Source organism: Bos indicus, chromosome 20 (genome assembly GCF_029378745.1).
Source record: "Bos indicus isolate NIAB-ARS_2022 breed Sahiwal x Tharparkar chromosome 20, NIAB-ARS_B.indTharparkar_mat_pri_1.0, whole genome shotgun sequence".
Lineage (NCBI taxonomy): Eukaryota > Metazoa > Chordata > Mammalia > Artiodactyla > Bovidae > Bos > Bos indicus.
The window spans coordinates 12777375-12798345 of NC_091779.1; the positions used below are offsets into that span (position 1 = coordinate 12777375).

Below are 20971 nucleotides of genomic sequence, written 5' to 3' on the forward strand. Positions count from 1 at the left end.
ATAGATTTAGGGATTTTAGCTTTTCAATTAATTTATTTTAACAACACCAAAACGGGGAAAAGAAAATATGGGTGAAAGGTCTGAACAGGCACTTCTCCAAAGGAAAAATACGAATGTCCAATCAGCACATGAAAAGATGTTTGACATCACTTAGTCATCAAGAAAATACAAATTAAAACCAGAATGCGATAGAACTACTTTCCAACTAAAATGGCTAAAATTAAAAAGCCTAGCAATACCACAGGTGGTTAAGAATGCAGAGTAATTAGCTCAGTTGGTGGTGGTGGGAAAGTAAAAATAAATCATTTTGGAAACAGTTTGGCAGTTTCTTATAAAATTCAACATATGTACTGATACAACTAATAACATGGCGTGAGAGCATCCTCAGTCACTTCAGTCATGTCTGACTCTTTGCAACCCTATGGACTATCGCCCACCAGGCTCCTCTGTCCACGGGATTCTCCAAGCAAGAATACTGGAGAGGGTTACCATTTCTTTTTCCACTAACAACATGGATGAATGTTAAAAACACACTGAGCGAAAGCAGACAGACACAAAAAAACATGCACCACATGATTCCATTAATATGGACAAAAGCAGAGATAGAGTGGCCTGGGCCCAGGGAAGGGATGCAGGGAACGTTTTATATCTTGATTTTGGTTGTAGTTCCAAAATCAAGATATTTTGGTATATAAATTTGCTAAACCCATCCACTGGAGAAGGCAATGGCACCCCACTCCAGTACTCTTGCCTGGAAACTCCATGGACAGAGGAGCCTGGTAGGCTGCAGTCCATGGGGTTGCGAAGAGTCAGACACGACTGAGCGACTTCACTTTCACTTTTTACTTTTAGGCATTGGAGAAGGAAATGGCAACCCACTCCAGTATTCTTGCCTTGAGAATCCCAGGGACAGAGGAGCCTGGTGGGCTGCTGTCTATGAGGTCGCACAGAGTCGGACACGACTGAAGCGACTTAGCAGCAGCAGCAAACCCATCCACATGTGCACTTAGAATGAATACATCTTATATGTAAATTACACTTCAGTAAAATTTACTAATCTAATCATCAATTTAACTACTCTCTGAATTGGATTAGATTTTACCACATCTTTGGAGGGGCAGGCACCCCCTCAAGGGGTTGATGCTCACACATGGAACTCTGCTGTCATTGGGACCCTCTACACTCATCTCTACCTATCCACAGGGATTGGTTCCAGGGCTCCCACAGATACCCAAGTCCACAGATGCTCAAGTCCCTTATATAAAATGGCATAGTATTTGTTTATCAACCACGCGCATCCTACTGGATAATGTAAGCCACATTTAGGTTACTCATAATACCTGATACAATGTAAATGTAAATAGTCATCAGCAGACAGCAAACTCAAGTTTTGCTTTAGGGAATTTCTAGAATTTTACATATATATATATATATATATATATATATATATATATATATTTCATCTGCAGGTGGTTGAATCTGTGGGTTCAGAACCCAAGGATATGGAGGGCTGACTGTACTAGAAAGTCGTTTAGTCGTTCAGTCCTGCCCGACTCTCTGCCAGGCTGCTCTATCCATGGGATTCTCCAGGCAAGAATACTGGAGTGGGTTGCCATTCCCTTTTCCAGGGAATCTTCCTGATCCAAGGATCAAACCTGGGTCTCCCACATTTCAGGCAGATTCTTTACCATCTGAGCCACCAGGGAAGCCTGTACTGTCTAAACACAATTTCATCTGTTAAGCAGGCCACTCACACAACTCACCAGTCAGAGCACCTCCCAGGCTCCCCCGTCGCAGCTGTCTTCCATCCTCACTCAGCTGTCTTTTAAACTTCAGCGACTTTCCAGGGCCAGAAGCCACATCTGGGTTGCTGCATTTCCGAAATGGCATAGGTGGAGGGGATAATATGTGATCAAGCTGCAGAGAGAAGGACAGTGGCATCACTTGCTGGGGATACTTTCAACCTCAATGAAAGACCCCCACCATAGGCACACTTCATTCTTTTCCTTCTCTAAATCCTTCTCTCCCAACCCTGGTTTAGAGACTCCGGGGCTCCATTGTTGAGTCTTCCCTCTGAAAGAGTATCTGGCTGGCTGCACAATCTCCATCATAGTGTTTATCAAGCTGCGGGCCATGGTATATTAGTGGGTTATGAAATCAAGTTAGTAGTTTGTGACTAGTATTTTTTAGTGCAACAGAAGAAAAATTATCAGAGTCCAAGGAAGAAAGGAAAAGAATTGTTACATGAAATGCATACATTATACATGGGTGTGTATGTATCCAGAGTCATTATGTAAAATATGTACTTCCATGTACCAAGGACTGATGCTGATGCTCCAGTACTTTGGCCACCTGATGCGAAGAACTGACTCATAGAAAGAGACCCTGATGCTGGGAAAGACTGAAGGCAGGAGGAGAAGAGGACAATAGAGGAAGAAATGGTTGGATGGCATCACTGACTCAATGGACATGAGTTTGAGCAAACTCTAAGAGATAGTGAAGGACAGGGAAGTCTGGCATGCTGCAGTCCAGGGAGTCGCAAAGAGCTGGACATGGCTTAGTGACTGAACAACAAAAACATGGGCCATGATCCCCCATAAAAAATGAAGAATATTGCTCTATCGATTCTAGGGATAATCCATAGATCACTTCTCCGGTTGTTCACAAAAAAAAAAAAAAAAAAATCACAAGCTTTTGGTGCTCAGAAATATATGTAAGGAAGGGAAATTTCTAAGCACCACAGCCCTTAGCGGAAATCAATACATCCCTAGATCACTTTATAGCTTCTTAAAAGAAAATCTGTCACAAGAGTCAGAGAAACCAAAGGCACTTCAAAAGACAGCTTTCTACAAAAGAATCCCTTGTGTCATGAAACTTATTTCAAGATCTGTCCTGCTTTCACAAGGAAACCTTTCACACTTGAATAGTGAGTGCCCTGTGTTTTTAAATGGTTTCCTCCAAGTAAGTACACAGGCATGTATATGTGTCTGGATAGTTATTAATGACAAAAATATTCCTGAGCACTAAATATTCCTGAGTCCCATATTCTCAGCAAGTTATTAAGAAGGAACATGAATTACAAAAAATATTCGCAGATACCCCAACCACCACAGAAAGGAATCAACTTCACAGAAATTTAAAAACAAATAAGAGTTGGGGAGCATTGCTCAAAGCCAGGCATTCTAAGGGCCTCTTCATGAAGATGGGGAAGGATACAAGGCTTTTGGAAGCTTCCTGATGGGAGAGACTGGCTGAGGGGAAAACTGGGTCTTGTTCTGATGGGCGGGGCTGTGCTCAGTCAATATTTAATCCAATTTTCTGTTGATGGGCAGGGCTGTGTTTCCTCCCTGTTGTTTGACCTGAGGCCAAACTATGGTGAAGGTAATGAAGATAATGGTTCAGTTCAGTTCAGTTCAGTTCAGTCGCTCAGCTGTGTCCAGCTCTTTGCGACCCCATGAATCTCAGCACGCCAGGCCTCCCTGTCCATCACCAACTCCCAGAGTTTGCCCAGACTCACACCCATCGAGTCAGTGATGCCATCCAGCCATCTCATCCTCTGTCGTCCCCTTCTCCTCCTGCCCCCAATCCCTCCCAGCATCACAGTCTTTTCCAATGAGTCAACTCTTCGCATCAGGTGGCCAAAGTATTGGAGTTTCAGCTTTAGCATCATTCCTTCCAAACAAATCCCAGGGCTGATCTCCTTCAGAATGGACTGGTTGGATCTCCTTGCAGTCCAAGAGACTCTCAAGAGTCTTCTCCAACACCACAGTTCAAAAGCATCAATTCTTCGACGCTTAGCTTTCTTCACAGTCCAAATCTCACATCCATACATGACCACTGGAAAAACCATAGCCTTGACTAGACGGACCTTTGTTGGCAAAGTAATGTCTCTGCTTTTCAATATGCTATCTAGGTTGGTCACAACTTTTCTTCCAAGGAGTGTCTTTTAATTTCATGGCTGCAGTCACCATCTACAGTGATTTTGGAGCCCCAAAAAATAAAGTCTGACACTGTTTCCCCATCTATTTCCCATGAAGTGATGGGACTAGATGCCATGATCTTCGTTTTCTGAATGTTGAGCTTTAAGCCAACTTTTTCACTCTCCTCTTTCACCTTCATCAACAGGCTTTTTAGTTTCTCTTCACTTTCTGCCATAAGGGTGGTATCATCTGCATATCTGAGGTTATTGATATTTCTCCCAGCAATCTTGATTCCAGCTTGTGCTTCTTCCAGCCCAGAGTTTCTCATGATGTACTCTGCATATAAGTTAAATAAGCAGGGTGACAATATACAGCCTTGACGTACTCCTTTTCCTATTTGGAACCAGTCTGTTGTTCCATGTCCAGTTCTAACTGTTGCTTCCTGACCTGCATACAGATTTCTCAAGAGGTAGGTCAGGTGGTCTGGTATTCCCATCTCTTTCAGAATTTCCCACAGTTTATTGTGATCCACGCAGTCAAAGGCTTTGGCATAGTCAATAAAGCAGAAATAGATAATGGTGAGCTCCTTCAAAAGGTTCCATGCACACACTGCTGCACTCTGTGCCTCGGACCCGGCAGCAGGCCACCGCCAACCCACATGTCTGCTGGAGACTCCTGGATACTCACAGGCAAGTCTGGGTCAGTCTCTTGTGGGGCCACAATTATGAAATTAAAAGATGCTTGCTCCTTGGAAGGAAAGCTATAATCAACCTAGACAGCATATTAAAAAGCAGAGACATTACTTTGCCAACAAAGGTCCGTCTAGTCAAAGCTATGGTTTTTGCAGTAGTCATGTATGGATGTGAGAGCTGGACAATAAAGAAAGCTGAGTGTGAAAGAACTGATGATTTTTAATTATGGTGTTGGAGAAGACTCTTGAGAGTCCCTTGGACTGCAAAGGAGATCCAACCAGTCTATCCTAAAGGAAATCAGTCCAGAATATTCATTGGAAGGACTGATGCTAAAGCTGAAACTCCAATACTTTGGCCACCTGATGTGAAGAACTGACTCACTAGAGAAGACCCTGATGCTGGGAAAGAATGAAGGCAGAAGGAGAAGAGGCCAACAGACGATGAGATGGTTGGATGGCATCACAGACTTGATGGACATGAGTTTGAACAAGCTCCGGGAGTTGGTGATGGACAGGGAAGCCTGGTGTGCTACAGTCCATGGGGTTGCAAAAAATTGGACATAACTGAGCAACTGAACTGAACTCACTAAGATATGTCTTGTTTTCTTGGGTAGAAAGAAGGTCATCTGCTTATACCTGTCAGTTTTTTCAGATTAAGACTCTCATGGATGTATTCATAGGAAAAATAAATCAGGGATGAAATCATCTGTGAAGTCACTGGACTATGTAAAGTCATAGTCTGTGTCTGACTATGCAATGCAGCATATTCAAAACCATGGCAACAGAGAAAACTGACCTTGCCTATGAGTTACTCCTCTCAAGCTGGTTGAGATGAAGTCGATTCAGTTCAGTCACTCAGTCGTATCCGACTCTTTGAGACCCCATGGACTGCAGCATGCCAGGCTTCCCTGTCCATCACCAACTTCTTAAGTTTACTCAAACTCATGTCGATTGAGTCAGTGATGCCATGCAACCATAGATTACGCTTGCTCAACTATTACATGATGTCAACTCTCCCCCAAGCTCAGCTGTACTCATTGATAACACAGAACAACTGGATTTCAAGCACCTGTCAATAAGTACCATCTGAAATTCACTGCCAGTCAGTGTTTTGGTGCATTTCATTGCTACCTAGTAGTTCAGTGAGAGGTCCTCAAGCTAGCGGTGCACCCACTCCAGGATCTGCCCTGACCAGCAGGGAAAAGGAATTACAGACTGTATTTCTGGAAATACTTGTTACTTTAATGTTCATTTCATCGGTGTCCTACTTTGGAGGGCCTCCAAGGACACTCCAATTTCTGTCTAGTCTTAGACACTTTGCCCTTAAACCTTCTGGATGATGAAATGTAGCAAGGGCACCTTGGACAGTAACACGTCAGCTACTAGAAAATGCAGAACCCACTCTGGGTTCCAAATGCAGTCAGTCCATTACACAATGCAGAGGTTGATTCTGCCTCCTTCTTAGCTCCGTTTGTAGCCTCATCCCAGTTGTTTTTTCTTTTTTCTGCCAATATTTTGGGGAAATTTAAGCAAATCTACAACAACAGAAAAGTTTAATACAATGAACACCATATTCCCTTGACAAGTGGTGAATTGCTGACCTTGTTCTCCCTCTCTCTCTTTCTCTTTAATGCACCAATCCCACAGCAGAGTTAGTTCCAGACATGGTGAATTTCTACCCCTCAATACTTCAGTCTACCTCTTCTAAGAACAGAAGAGGCATTCTCGTAAATTCTCTTGCCTTGTATTGTATGTATTCTTCTGTCGCGAGTCTTTCCTTTTCTAAGGGAAGTTTAAATGCTAGGAATAAGACAAAATATCATGTAGACTTAATATTAACTAATCTGCTTTTACACTGAAAGCAAAGCTTGCAGCCACAAGGTGGCAATGCGTCATAGACATTCAACAAAATGCTCCATAATCCCTACTCTTTGTGTAAATGCACCAGTAACCCCTCAGAATAACCAAGAAAGTTAGGGTTCCTCCATTTTGTCATTTTCTCTTAATTACTAGTGGCAGTTGCATAAAATACACGTATTTTTTGTTTAAGGTTCATCAACTTCTGCTACTTATTTTTCACCTGAAGTTAAAGTTTTCAGCTTGCGGAATTATAATTAATTTCTCTGGGGAAGACTGTTATATCGCCAATTAACAGAGGGTGAAAAAATAGCAGAGGAAAGAAGATAATTCCTAAGGAGGAATTATGTGATTTCCTTACATGTTTCCAGCAAAGCCATAAAAGACATGAAAAAATGTAGAAGAAAGAGAAGGAAATCAAGGAGAAAGTGTAGGCAAATAAAATCCATTTCATCACGTATAGAATCATAAGCTATTAGTCCCTAAGCCTAAGTTTTTCATCAGAATCACAACCCCAAGAGGAGGGTATTATTTTTTAAATCCGGCAAAATCTAGGAGGTGAATGGTGAGTGCCGCAAATGTTTCCAACACAGTATAAGCAGAAAAACCTATAAGCATTGTGCCACATTCCAGGATCCCATTTCCTTCCTCACCTCAAATCACACTCCCAACAGGGCTCTCTCTAAATACATCGTTTTTCCAAACTTGCTGTGCTGTCAGTGGCTCTACTTTTCTTTCTACAATTAGTCAAAGCTTCTCAAAACAGTCCACTACAGCCTTGCAATATATTTTTCATTTTTGTCCTGTTTCAAACACTCGTGATCCCTTTAAAAACAATTCATCAGACCCTGGAGCTTATGGCAGACACTCAACATATCACTTTGGACATTGCCCTCTGAATGATTTCAGTTTAATGTTTTCCAAACTCACAAAAGTCCCCATACTACAAGGAATTCAACTGAAAACAGAGGGTGTCTTTTCAACTTTCACGCATGTTCAAGGACATCTAAGCCTGCACTTGTCACACTTGCTCCAAACATTTCTAATTTCCCTCTCCAAGTAGTCAGTAGACTCCTAGAAAGCCAGCCCCTTCTTTCCTGTCACATACTCACCTAAGACACTGCTAGCCACAAAGTATCCTGGATTGAAACGCATTCTCCAGGAACAGGCTCCATTCATCTGTCAAGGGACACTTGGGTTGCTTCCATGTTTTGGCTATTGTAAACAGTGCTGCCATGAACACTGGGGTGCGTGTATCTTTTCCATTTAAGAGTATTTTTCTTTTCTGTATAATGGCCAAGGAGTAGGATTGCTGGATCATATGATAACTATTTGTTTTTTTAAGGAATCTCCGTACTGTTTCTCATAGTAGCTACACTAATGTACATTCCACCCAGGAATGTAAGAAGCCTTTTTTTCCACACCTTCTCCAGGACTTATATTATTTGTAGTCTTTTTGATGATGGCCATTCTGACTGTATCTATGAGATGTATCTATGAGATGTATCTATGAGATGATAGACACTTGTAGTTTTGATTTGCATTTCAGCAATAATTTTGCTAATCGTTTATCATGGGACACAGGTAAGTGTTTTAGAGAACAAATACACAACTACTCTAAGTCTGATACAGACTTGGGGTAAAGTTTCCAAAATTACCAGTCCTATAGAAGCACTAATCACCAGAAATCCACATCAGTTTTTTATATTGATCATCCCCACCCATTGCTTGCTGTTTTACAAGTATTATGCTGAGTAAAACACAAGAGTCCACCACAATTACACTATGGTTACTGCCATCAGGAAAGATGAATTAAAGGCAAATTATTTATAAGATTCTGTCTTACCACTTCGTTTAGTGTCTCTGCCATCACCATCACCACCACCTCCAAACATAAACCACGGATTTATTCTCCTATGGCTATATACCATAGTTTTTTATCCATTTCTTTCTCAAAAGGCACATTACAACTTTTGATGAACATTGAACTTGCAGCCTTCTTAATTGACAATTTTCTCCAAACTCATCTCCGGACACTTTCCTGCCCAAACATATGGGATATCTCATTTACACATGTTCACATAACCATCATTATTTGGAAACTAAAGAGATTTTTCCAACTTCGGTAAATGGCAATCCTTTTGTCTAGCTTCTTAAGTCACAAACCTTACACTTGCTCTAAACTTCTCTTTCTTACTCCATAGCCAATGAGCAAATCCCCTAGCTCAACCTCTGAAATATATCCAGAACCCAATCACATCACCATTTCTACTCCTGCCACTCCTATCTCTGCCTTTCAGATCTCTCTTGCGATAGCCTCCCAATAACTCTCTGCTTCCATCCTACTCTCGGCACAGCAGCCAGTGACCCTTGTAAAACGTAAGCCAGATGCTCCAGATCCTCTTCTTGGAGTCCTCCCCTGACTTCCTCTCTACCCAGAACAAAATCCTAAGTCTTGACAATGACCTACAAGGTCCTGACACCTCTACCCTTATCACTCTGCTCCCAGCTCCTACCCCTCCATACACTCCACTTCCTTTCTGTTGCTTGACCTGAAAAGCCCCAGGCATCTTTCCATTCATGACCTTTACACCTATCACCTCCTATATCTGGGATGCACTGCAGATACTAGCTACCATGCTCCCCCACATACTCCAGGTCTCTATTCAAAAGTTACTCTTTTTTTTTTTTGGCAGGGGGAAGGTTTTCTAATTGCCCTATGTAAATGTGTTACTGAATGCAAATTTGAATGCCCCATGGATGGTGAAGTCAAACAAATTGAAACATCAGAGTTTGGAGCAGAGAGAGGTTTATTGCAGGGCCAAGCAAGGAGAATGGGTGGCTTGTGTTCAAAAAACCCAAACTCACTGAAGAGTTTCAGCAAAGCATTTTTAAAGAGAAGATGAGGGAGGGGCATCCCAGGGTTTATCATCAGCCCGTGCACAAGTCTCTGACTGGTTGATGATGATCAATCCTTAGTCAGCAGAAGGTTGGGGGCTAGGTGCTCGTGATCATTAAGCAAGAATTTCTTCCATTTCCTGCAGAAAAACTCAGGAATATACATGAGATACTATCTAGGTGGGGCTTCCCTGGTGGCTCAGTGGTAAAGAATCCACCTGCAATGCAGGAGATGTGAGTTCAACCCCTGGGTCAGGAAGATCCCCTGGAGAAGGAAATGGCAACCCATTCCAGTATTCTTGCCTAGAAAACCTCATGGACAGAGGAGCTGGCAGGCTACAGTCCATAGGGTCACAAAAGAGTCAGACACAACTAAAGCAACTGAGCATACTATATAGGTACTTCAGAGAGAAGCTAAAGCAGAGAATATGGGGGAGATGTCTATCCCAGGAAGGCCCCATAGGGTTCTGTCCCAGGAAAGTCCCATAGGATCTTGCTTGGTTACAAAAGGACATGCCCACCACTTTTTTCCCTTTTCAATTTTTCCTCCATAGCATCTATTGCCACATGGCATGTTAGATCTCTCATATTTATTCTTCTTCTTCTCCCACTCGAAAGTAAGTTACATGAAATTATATACTACTCTTTTGTCCTCTCTTTGTCCACTGTTCTACATAAAAGGCATCTTGTCAATATTGGTTGAAGGAACAAATTGCAAATCTCTCAAATTGCAAAAAAACAAATTAAATTTGGTTTAAACAACAACAATGAAAACATACACAATAAAGGGTTTCAATTACTTGAAAAAAAAATAGAATCAGCTTCGAATATTAAATGTTACTCAATGTGAAAATACTAAAGGGAGTCTCTAACATTTTGAATTTTGACAAAGTTGAACACTATATGCATGAAAAAGACCCTTAGGTTTAAGCAAATGGCATCTTGAAAAGAATCTTTTCTAAATACAAACTAATATGCTACTTTTTGAGCACTGCTACCTCTGAAGGTAATTCCTAATAATGAATTAGTAGACCTGTTAACTCTATCCTAACTAGCAAAAACATCTATTTTATTGACTATGCCAAAGCCTTTGACTGTGTGGATCACAATAAACTGTGGAAAATTCTGAAAGAGATGGGAATACCAGACCACCTGACCTACCTCTTGAGAAATCTATATGCAGGTCAGGAAGCAACAGTTAGAACTGGACATGGAACAACAGACTGGTTCCAAATAGGAAAAGGAGTATGTCAAGGCTTTATATTGTCACACTGCTTATTTAACTTATATGCAGAGTATATCATGAGAAACTCTGGGCTGGAAGAAGCACAAGCTGGAATCAAGATTGCCAGAAGAAATAGCAATAACCTCAGATATGCAGATGATACCAAAAAAAAAAAAAAAAAAAAGATGATACCACCCTTATGGCAGAAAGTGAAGAGGAACTAAAAAGCCTGTTGATGAAGGTGAAAGAGGAGAGTGAAAAAGTTGGCTTAAAGCTCAACATTCAGAAAATGAAGATCATGGCATCTGGTCCCATCACTTCATGGGAAATAGATGGGGAAACAGTGGAAACAGTGTTTTGGGCTCCAAAATCACTGCAGATGGTGATTGCAGCCATGAAATTAAAAGACACTTACTCCTTGGAAGGAAAGTTATGACCAACCTAGATAGCATATTGAAAAGCAGAGACATTACCTTGCCAACAAAGGTCCGTCTAGTCAAGGCTATGGTTTTTCCAGTGGTCATGTATGGATGTGAGAGGTGGACTGTGAAGAAAGCTGAGCACTGAAGAATTGATGCTTTTGAACTGTGGTGTTGGAGAAGACTCTTGCGAGTTCCTTGGACTGCAAGGAGATCCAACCAGTCCATTCTAAAGGAGATCAGTCCTGGGTGTTCTTTGGAAGGAATGATGCTAAAGCTGAAACTCCAGTACTTTGGCCACCTGATGCGAAGAGTTGACTCATTGGAAAAGACTCTGATGCTGGGAGGAATTGAGGGCAGGAGAAGGGGACGACAGAGGATGAGATGGCTGGATGGCATCACTGACTCGATGGACGTGTTTGGGTGAACTCCAGGAGTTGGTGATGGACAGGGAGGCCTGGCATGCTGCAATTCATGGGGTCGCAGGGAGTCGGACACGACTGAGCGACTGAACTGAACTAGCATATCACTTGTGTCTATCAGTTCCTCCTTTTGGTAATTCCTCATTGATTCTCAAGATGTGGGACCTGTATTTTAAAGACCCATCCAGAATGCATGTGTCCTGAGGCCAAAATTCACTAGTTCAAAGGGATCACCGATGTCAACTGCATACATAATGGATGGGATTTCACAGTAAAGAAAGAGTGACTAGTAACATGGGGTTATGAAGACACTGTTCACTTATTCTGTTTCTTGATTTTAAATATTCTACGAAACCATAGATATGAAAATAAATGAATAATTGTACCACTGCATAGACTATGCTTGTAATCTTAATTAACTGCTCTGTTGCTTCCATCCAGAAAGGAATCAAACTAAAAACCTGAAATGACTTTATTGCAAAATTTGGCTTTATTTACATTTAAACCAAAGCCTATAAACAACATTTTAAAATTTGATAAGGTTCTATAGCTAAGACAGTCATTGTTGTTTTCATACTAATTCCTCAGCATCTAGGAATGCTAATACTTGCTATCCTATTTAGGACATTTAACTATTACTACGCTTGTTTCCTCATCTACAAAATGTTAATAGGAATACTACCTATCTCCTGAGGTGGTTATGAAGTTTAAAAGAATTCATATATGCACTTAAAACAATTTAGCTGTGCTGGTTATTAACATCCCCGTGTAGGAAGTCACTTCATTCGGAAACATCTCTGCATGTGCGCTTCATCATAAATGGTTTGCAAGGAAATTAAACTGATTACAGTTTTACTGAGTTGTCTTTTCTTTTTCTTTATGACTCAAATGAGAACTTGGTTTGAATGAACCACTTTAAAATTTTTTCAGGCCAAAAAAGAAATAACTAGATAAATAAATAAAAATCATTTCAAGCTATAATTTTCATGCTGGGCCCTAGAGCACAACTCCTGGGTCTTGATCATGAGGTTCTCAGCATGTGAGAAGTGAGAAGCCTACTCCAAATTTGAATTCTCAGGCACAGAATCCCACTGGCATGCTACTTAACTCCTCTCTGAAGAGTGGACCTCGTGGACCTCAGAGGTAGTTAGGATGCAGAGGGAAGATGGATGCAAAGGACTTGACAGAGTGCTTGGCACATGTAAGCGCTAAGTAATAATACACAACCTCCCTTCCCCAGCATCCTGAATTCTCACTACAGATTGAGTTAGACACTGAGAGAGCTACAATCTTGGACCACATTTTTCTGGGGCCCATTGAACTGAATTTGCTGGCATTCATTTTGGATTGTGCCACCCAGAATGCATGCTTCCATTTAATAATATTGTAAGAAAGAGCCCTCTGTAAATCCCGCCACTTTGTTCTATAAACATAACAGCCTATATTGAACAGTATCCTCCTTGTCAAGTCCTTGTCAAGACTCATCGCTATGAAAATATTAAGAAGCTGTGTACCAGATATTCCTCTGGGCACAAGAGTGGATAGAAAAGGGAAAAATTCCTGCCCACTAGGAGCTTCATTCCAGTTGGAGAGACAGAGCCCAGGAGAAAATGCTGTCAGTTCTCTGCACTAGAAACCATTCTGCTTCTGCTGGGCTATGGTCTTATTTTATCCTAGGAAGCCCACGAACCATAAAACGAATCATGTTCCTCTAACTCAGCCACTAGAAAGCACAGGGTAAAGCCGGCAGTCCATCATCAGCAAGTGTGGCTGTCCAGTTTCTATCAAGATGTCATGGGTCTGGTTGCTGCATAACCGCACTGGATTTCACCTTACCCTCTGCTGGACTGAATGCTTGTGTCCCCACTGCAGATTCGTATGTCGACCCCTAACCCCTCAAAGTGATTGTATTTGGAGGTAGGACCTCTGGGATGTGATCGGCTCATGAGGGCAGAGTTGTCACAAACAGGAAATCCCACAGAGTTCCCTTGCCCCTTCTACCATGTGACAACATAGCTAGAAGGGGTGTGACTATGAATTAGGAAACAGGCTCTCATCAGACTGTGGCTGTGATCTCATCTGCCAGTGGCTCCATCTTGGACTTCTCGCCCTCCAGAACTATGAGAAATACATTCTGCTTTTAAGGTACCAGTCTATGTCTATGGTATTTTGTTACAGTGGTTCAAACTAAGACACTCTCTATACCAGTGGTCTCAAGTCATGGTAATCTTGCCGCCTGGGGGACATTTGGCAATGTCCGTCTGGAACCATTTTTGGTTTGTCTGACATAAAGTGGGCAGGGCATGTGCTGGGATCTACTGGCCAGAGACCAGGCATGCTGCTAAACACTCTGAAAGGCACAGGACAACCCCCAACAACAGGGTTATTTCCACATAAAACATCCATAATACCACTGGTAAGACAGTGCTCTACACTTGCTTTCGTCTGTCTTCATCTATTTTCAAGTTACTCATCTTGCTGAGTTATGTGTTACTGTAGGTCATCTTAAAACCTTCTGAGAACAAGAGTGCAGCAGGCAAAAAACAGAGAGCATAGATAGGATCTGACCGAGAACTGTTCATGTCAACGAAATTTGTTAAGCAAACCATTTCCTGAGCTACATGAATTTACCCAACCTATTTAGCTGTTCATTGCATTTCACTTTCTCAATGAACATGCATGTTTTGAAAGCTACTTCAATAGAACATATTTAAACTGAAAGATGTACTAGATACCAATATCGTTTTCCATCTTCAGTTTTGTAATTAATTCTTTGAATCACAAACTTCAATTAGCAATATAAAAGTGTTTTAGAAACATCCTAACATACGTTAGTAGATCAAACTACGATGGCATTCACCTAAACAGAGCTGCACCACTGGTTCCATCTCTTAAGAGAATTGATTTTCTTTCTTCCCTCCCGAGAGAAATATGTAAATTAGCACTTTGATACCACAATCTCGCTGTTGTCTGTCAACTCAACTTCAAGAAAGTTAATTCCTTTGCTTATGAACATCCCCCCGCCCCCTACACACACCGCCAGCAGTATCATCAGTCCCAAGGACAAAGCACCACACAGCAGGCACTTAATTGTGATCTGAACATGAAGCAATAAATTCAACTGTCTACAGATGAAAAAACAGTTAATATTATATTACAGGTTTTTGCAACATAGCACTTTTCTTAGTTTAGAAATGACAACACTAGAGAAGTACAAGGAATATACTGATTTGACTTTGCATACACATCACCTATTTTTCTGTCTCTTTAATATTCAGGGTATGTCCTTGGCCTTTAGTTAGGGATCTGATCTATGCCTGAAGTTGTTTACGTATCTGAAGACATTGAATTCCCCTGGTACCATAGTGTCCCTACCAGCAATATAACTAAAGATTCTGACCGCGGTTAACAAAGGAGGCAGAGAATATTCTCCTCACCAGTCATCGTCTCTGCATTTAAATTCAAAGGGAAAGTCCCCACAAGGCCACAAAACTTGACATTCTGCGCCTACTTCCCCTCTGGTAAAGACAGTAGACGCCCAGGCAGGTTGTAGTATTACGCCCACTTTACTAATGGGCAAACACATTGGGAAAGAGTAACCCCTGCAAAGTTATCAGCTCAGGAGGTACAAAAGGCATCAAGCTCAAGATTCCTAACTCCAAAGCCCATGTTGCTTCCACTGTTTCAAACAGCCTCCTTAAGAGGGGTCACTGCCACGGAGAACGTGGAGCCCCAGAAAGTTAACTTTCATTTCCTCTTCCATCCCTGCTCTGGGAAAGCTCCCCAGAGGAAACGGAGTCTTACACCCTGGTGTCAATCAGTGAATGACCTAGTTCAGTCCTAACTGGCCATTGACAGAAGCAGTTTCTAGGATTTCTTAGCCGAAATCCTCAAGTCAAAATTACAGAATTACAAAATAAAATCACCCGTAGTCTAATTCCTAGCTTTTCAGAAGACAGAGGTCCAGCCACGTCAACCACCAAGCTTTGCAGAGATAGCTGGTGCATGAATCCAGCCCAGAATGCAGATTTCTAGACCTATCATCTATTTATTACCTTTCACACCTTTTTCCCTTACCTACTCCTGCAATCCCACTGGTATCCACCACTCCATTATAATTGACGTGTGATTTTCTATGGGTTTTGTTCATGCAGGCTTTATCAGCCAATGGTTGTTTTAACAACTTGACATTGTGCTAAGGGCTGAGGAAGGGAAACAGAATGAACATAGGCATCTTCCTGAGGGCGCTTCTACCACAGTGCAGGAGATAGACACAAAAGCAGAGTCATGAAATGACATGAACAACAGAGTTAGGTGTGAGGGACTACAATAACCTTGAGCAGAGTTGTGGTCCAGCATCTAATTAATTTCCAGTCCTTACTGTTTTGGCTGAGCCATGCTGACATCACTTAATGCCTAAAATGCAGGAAGGGGTTGACTAGCATTTACTCACAGAGATTAGGATCTTCTCAGGGACCCTGAAGCCAGTGAAGGAAGCAGCAGCACAGCATGGTGTGTTCAGTTCAGTTGCTCAGTTGTGTCTGACTCTTTGCGACCCCATGGACTGTAGCACGCCAGGCTTCTCTGTCCATCACCAACTCCCGGAGCTTACTCAAACTCATGTCCATCAAGTCAGTGGGTGATGACATCCAACCATCTCATCATCTGTCGCCCCCTTCTCCTCCCACCTTCAATCTTTCCCAGCATCAGGGTCTTTTCCAGTGAGTTGGCTCTTCACCTCAGGTGGCCAAAGTATTGGAGTTTCAGCTTCAGCATCAGTCCCTCTAATGAATATTCAGGACTGATTTCCTTCAGGATTGACAACATTGGTAATTTTCCTTCTAGCTTGGGCTTTTCAAGCTTGTCTTTAATGGAGTACAGAAAAAAAATCTGTTTTCTAAGCAAGGTGGTCTAAGAAGGACTTATGAGAGAAATCTCTCTTTGTTGAGAAGCTGCTAAGATAAGCGACCCCATGGACTGCAGCCTACCAGGCTCCTCCGTCCATGGGATTTGCCTCGTCCACGGAGGAGCCTGGTAGGCTGCAGTCCATGGGGTCGCTAGAGTCGGACACGACTGAGTGACTTCCCTTTCACTTTTCACTTTCATGCATTGGAGAAGGAAATGGCAACCCACTCCAGTGTTCTTGCCTGGAGAATCCCAGGGACGGGAAAACCTGGTGGGCTGCCGTCTATGGGGTCGCACAGAGTCGAACACAACTGAAGTGACTTAGCAGCAGCAGCAGCAGAGATAAGCATTATATAGGGGAAATACCTGAGTCTACAGGGTCTAAGACTGAGCAGGACTATTTTGTGCTATGGCAGGAGGAAGGATTTGCTTGCTGCTCCAGAGATGGAAAGAGAAAGAACATGTTAAAATGTGAGGATGGGGGAAAAGGGTGGTTAGGGAGTTTGGGATGGTCATGTACACACTGCTATAGTTAAAATGGATAACCAATAAGGAACTACTGTATGCTCATGGAACTCTGCCCACTGTTATGTGGCAGCCTGGACAGGAGGGAAGTTTGGGGAGAATGGATCCATGTATATGTATGGCTGAATCCTTTCACTGTTCACCAGAAACTATCACAACATTGTTAATCGGCTAGACCCCAGCATAAAATAAAAAGTTTTTTTTAATACAAAATAAGCATTGAAAGACAAGGTGTTTTTTCAACTAAATGAAAACCAATGGAGGAGGAAAACTGGCAGCTAAACCATCACTATGCTGACAAAGGTCCGTCTAGTCAAAGCTTCGGTTTTTCCAGGGTCATGTATGGATGTGAGAGCAGGATCATAAAGAAGGCTGGGTGCCAAAGAACCGATGCTTTTGAACTGTGGTGTTGGAGAAGACTCTTGGGAGTCCCTTGGACTGCAAGGAGATAAAACCAGTCAATCCTAAAGGAAATCAGTCCTGGATATTCATTGGAAAGACTGATGCTGAAGCTGAAGTTCCAGTACTTTGGCCACCTGATGAGAAGAGCTGATTCACTAGAAAAGACCTTGATGCTGGGAAAGATTGAGGGCAAGAGAAGGGGGTGACAGAGGATGAAATATCAAGTTCCCAGCAAGAGATAGCACTCACATGTTTCTTCTCTTCCCCCTTCCATTTCCTCTTTGCCTGGTTCATTTTGACAGAACCATAAAAGAAAATAACCAAGCACTAGAACTTCTGATCAATAACATCTATTGAACCTAAAAATAAACTTTCCACAAGTGTCTAGGAAAAAACTGAAACCTGCCCTTCTTATAAAAATAATGTGCTCTTTAACTGGAAAAACATATAAATTAATATTCATTTCATGATTTTACATTAAGAGGAAAAAAGGGCTGTTTGAGCAAGTCCACTGTGGGTAGCGGTAGCAAACTGAACCCTGACCCAAGAGATAAACAAACACTGTTCGGAAAAGCATTCCTGAGAAGTATGAGTCACGCGTTCTTAGCAGCTTAGGGGCCTCACCTGGTTAAATGGAAATATTTTAGAAGGACAGGAAAAACAGTCACTGAGAAATTGGCAAATAGAGAACTCAAAGGAGTGCTCTGGGGGTCAGAGGTAGTGCCAGCCCACGCAAACTATTTTTATCAGCTTCATTTCTTCTTTAAGAGGGAAAGCGTAACAGAGAATGTGAAGGGAATGGAGAAGAAAGAGAAGGAGATGACCAAGGAAGAAAGGGGAGGGAGACGGGAAGAGGAGAATAGTCTGACAAGAGCTGTTCAGGGACAGTAATGCCCTGTTGCCATGCCCCTTCCCCAGCTCCTACCCTACCCCCCACCTCTGACATGACCTCACACTTTCACTCTGGTTTTGTCCACCCCCACCACAGAGCCTAAAAACCTTCTCTCTCAGCAAAATTGAAAAGTATGACAGTGTTAGTTGCTCAGTCGTGTCTGACTCTTTGTGACCCCATGAACTGTATGTAGCCTGCCTGGCTCCTCTGTCCATGGAATTCTCCAGACAAGAATTCTGAAGTGGGTTGCCATGGTCTCCTCCAGGGGATCGTCCTGACCCAGGGACCGAACTTTGCATTGCAGGCAGGTTTTTTACCATCTGAGACACCAGGGAAGCCTTAGCAAAATTAACACATAATAAAGAAACAAATATATTAAATCTATTAAATATGTATAAATGAGTATAGTCCATAATTCTAAATAAATAAATTATGAGACCTTCAATCAGTCTTTCCCTTGCTCAGCACCAAATCTTTCTTACCACTCGGTCTCTCTCTGACCAGTCTGCCCAGCTGTCTACCCTGGATCCCCAGGCTGAGTCTCTGCTCCTTAGTTACTAGAATCCCTAGCTTGGGCCCCCAGAACTCAAGGTCAGGCCTTGTGTCCAGGGTCCGGCACCAACAGACTCTTGCCTCTGAAAAGCAGCCTGCTAAGGACCAGATCCCAACATGATGTGGGGCTTCAGTGCCTGTCTGCTCACTGCCACACATCTGCCCCACCTCCACTAGGAGCCACACCGAAGTTTTAAGGCTTGCTTTGGGCTTCCCTGGTGGCTCAGACAGTAAAGAATCTACCTGCAATACAGGAGACATGGGTTCGATTCTTGGGTTGGGAAGATCCCCTGTAGAAGGGAATGGCTACCCACTCCAGGATTCTTGCCTGGAGAAATCCATGGACAGAGAACCCTGGAGGGCTACAGTCCAAAGGGTTGCAGAGTCGCACATGACTGAGCGACCTACACTAGAACTTTAGGTTACAGTGCTAACATCCCAGCTTTCCTTTGTTCAGTCACAACATCCCAGGGCTGCTTCCCAAGTCATCGTCCACCACATGGACTCCCAGCCCTCAAGAGTCAGGTGAGCCCTAACCTACAAGCCCCCAGGGGAATATGAGCCAGAGAAACATGGGGAGGAGACAATGAGTTGGAAAGACATAAGAGGCAGGAGGGAGAGGGTGGGAAATGCGATGAGAAAAGCAAGAAGGAGGAGAAACACAAGCAGTGAATAGCTTGATAGACTCTCAGAAAATGACTCCATCTTAACTTTCCTTCATAATCTACTATTCAGTTGGGTCATGAGTGCATGAGTAACTTGACCCCTCTGATCTTCCAGTTATCGATTATAATGTTCTTGAAAAGTCTGATCGGATGGCCAACCATTACTGGAAGCTCATATACTTTTATGTATTCTCCACAAAAGGGTCTGGCCCCCAAACAGGAGCCCTCTGTTCTGAACCCCCATCCCCACCAGCCCACACATTCTGGGAAGAAAACTCTTCTCAAAGTTTCAGGAGTGAAGGACAAGTCAAGATGTTCCCAGCAACCAACTGAAATCAGGCCAGGAAAAGACTTTGCCTTTGGCTACAGGTTCATAACTCTGCTAAAATAAGCATTCACCAGAAGCCACAGAGTAGTAAAAACAGACAGAAGATAACTCACTGTCAGGAATCCCTTGAGTTCTCAAAGCAGCCCCCAAGGACTGAATAGAGCTGCGTAAATAAGACCGACACAGCAACAAGAAGAGTTGAAGAGGATTGAGAGTTCGATCCTATTCTTTTTTTAACCTATAAACAAGGTATTTTTAAATCTATAAACAAGAACTCTAAAACTACTATTAAAAATGTACTCACTTTAGCCAAGAAGAAGAAACAATTCTGTTCCCCTTCCATGAAAGAACAAAACCAACCCAATACACAGGAATTCCAAGTAAACTCCTGACAAGGTACGGAGCCAACCAGTCCTACCTCAGAAAGCGTGAACACACTGACATCTGCCAACATCTGAAAGAGATGACCCACATCTGGGGACATTTCAACAGTCAGTATTTGATCCAGCTCTGGCTCCCATGCTCAGGTCTTTATTTTTCCTTTTTTGCCTGAGACTTGCTGGTGGAAGAGGCTCTATGTCAAATATGCATGAGTGCTAAGTTGCTTCAGTCGTGTCTGATGCTTTGTGACCCTATGGACTGTAGCCTGCCAGGCTCCTCTGTCCATGAGATTCTCCAAGGAAGAATACTGCAGTGGGTTCCCATGCCCTCATCCAGGGGATCTTCCCGACCCAGGGATCAAACCCGCATCTCGTATGTTTTCTGCATTATCAGGTGGGTTCTTTTACCACTAGTGCCAGACTGGAATCAAGAAACACACTAAATTAGGGAAAGCTTCAAATCTGAGCTTGATGTCGGCTGAGAACAGAACACTCCACTCTACATGTATAGTCTTCCTTTCACTAAATCTAGGGTTCTCATATATAAAACTTAAAAACAGGATAAATTAGATTTCTTCTCCTTTGTGGGGATTTTAAACAATGAATTTCTCCACCATTTAAATGCTTATTTAAAGTTTAAGAAAAACTCATTCACCAAATGTGACAGCAGAGCTCTCATCTCCAAGGCTGCGCCCACAGGACTGGTCTGGCTAGCGAAGTACATGATCCCCATCCATTTGTATCATCAGAGCTACCAGAAACCAGGCTGCTTCCCCATCAGGGCTATGGGTTTTCTTTGTCCCCCAACTGCCGCCATGATTATAGTCACCCCCTACTGCTGAGATACCCCATTCCCATAAGCTCAAACCACCACAGCCACTAAATGTTCA

At 42.6% G+C, this 20971-nt stretch overlaps 1 protein-coding gene across 7 annotated transcripts in view; it reads right to left on the reverse strand.

Moving 5' to 3' along the window:
- MAST4 (microtubule associated serine/threonine kinase family member 4) overlaps positions 1-20971 on the reverse strand; it is a 618779-nt gene that overhangs the window by 439565 nt on the left and 158243 nt on the right. For all 7 annotated transcript variants that reach the window (XM_070774592.1, XM_070774594.1, XM_070774593.1 and 4 more), the window contains exon 2: positions 1764-1917. In XM_070774592.1, the coding sequence (XP_070630693.1) occupies positions 1764-1917 (154 nt within the window). The remainder of the gene's footprint in view (positions 1-1763; positions 1918-20971) is intronic.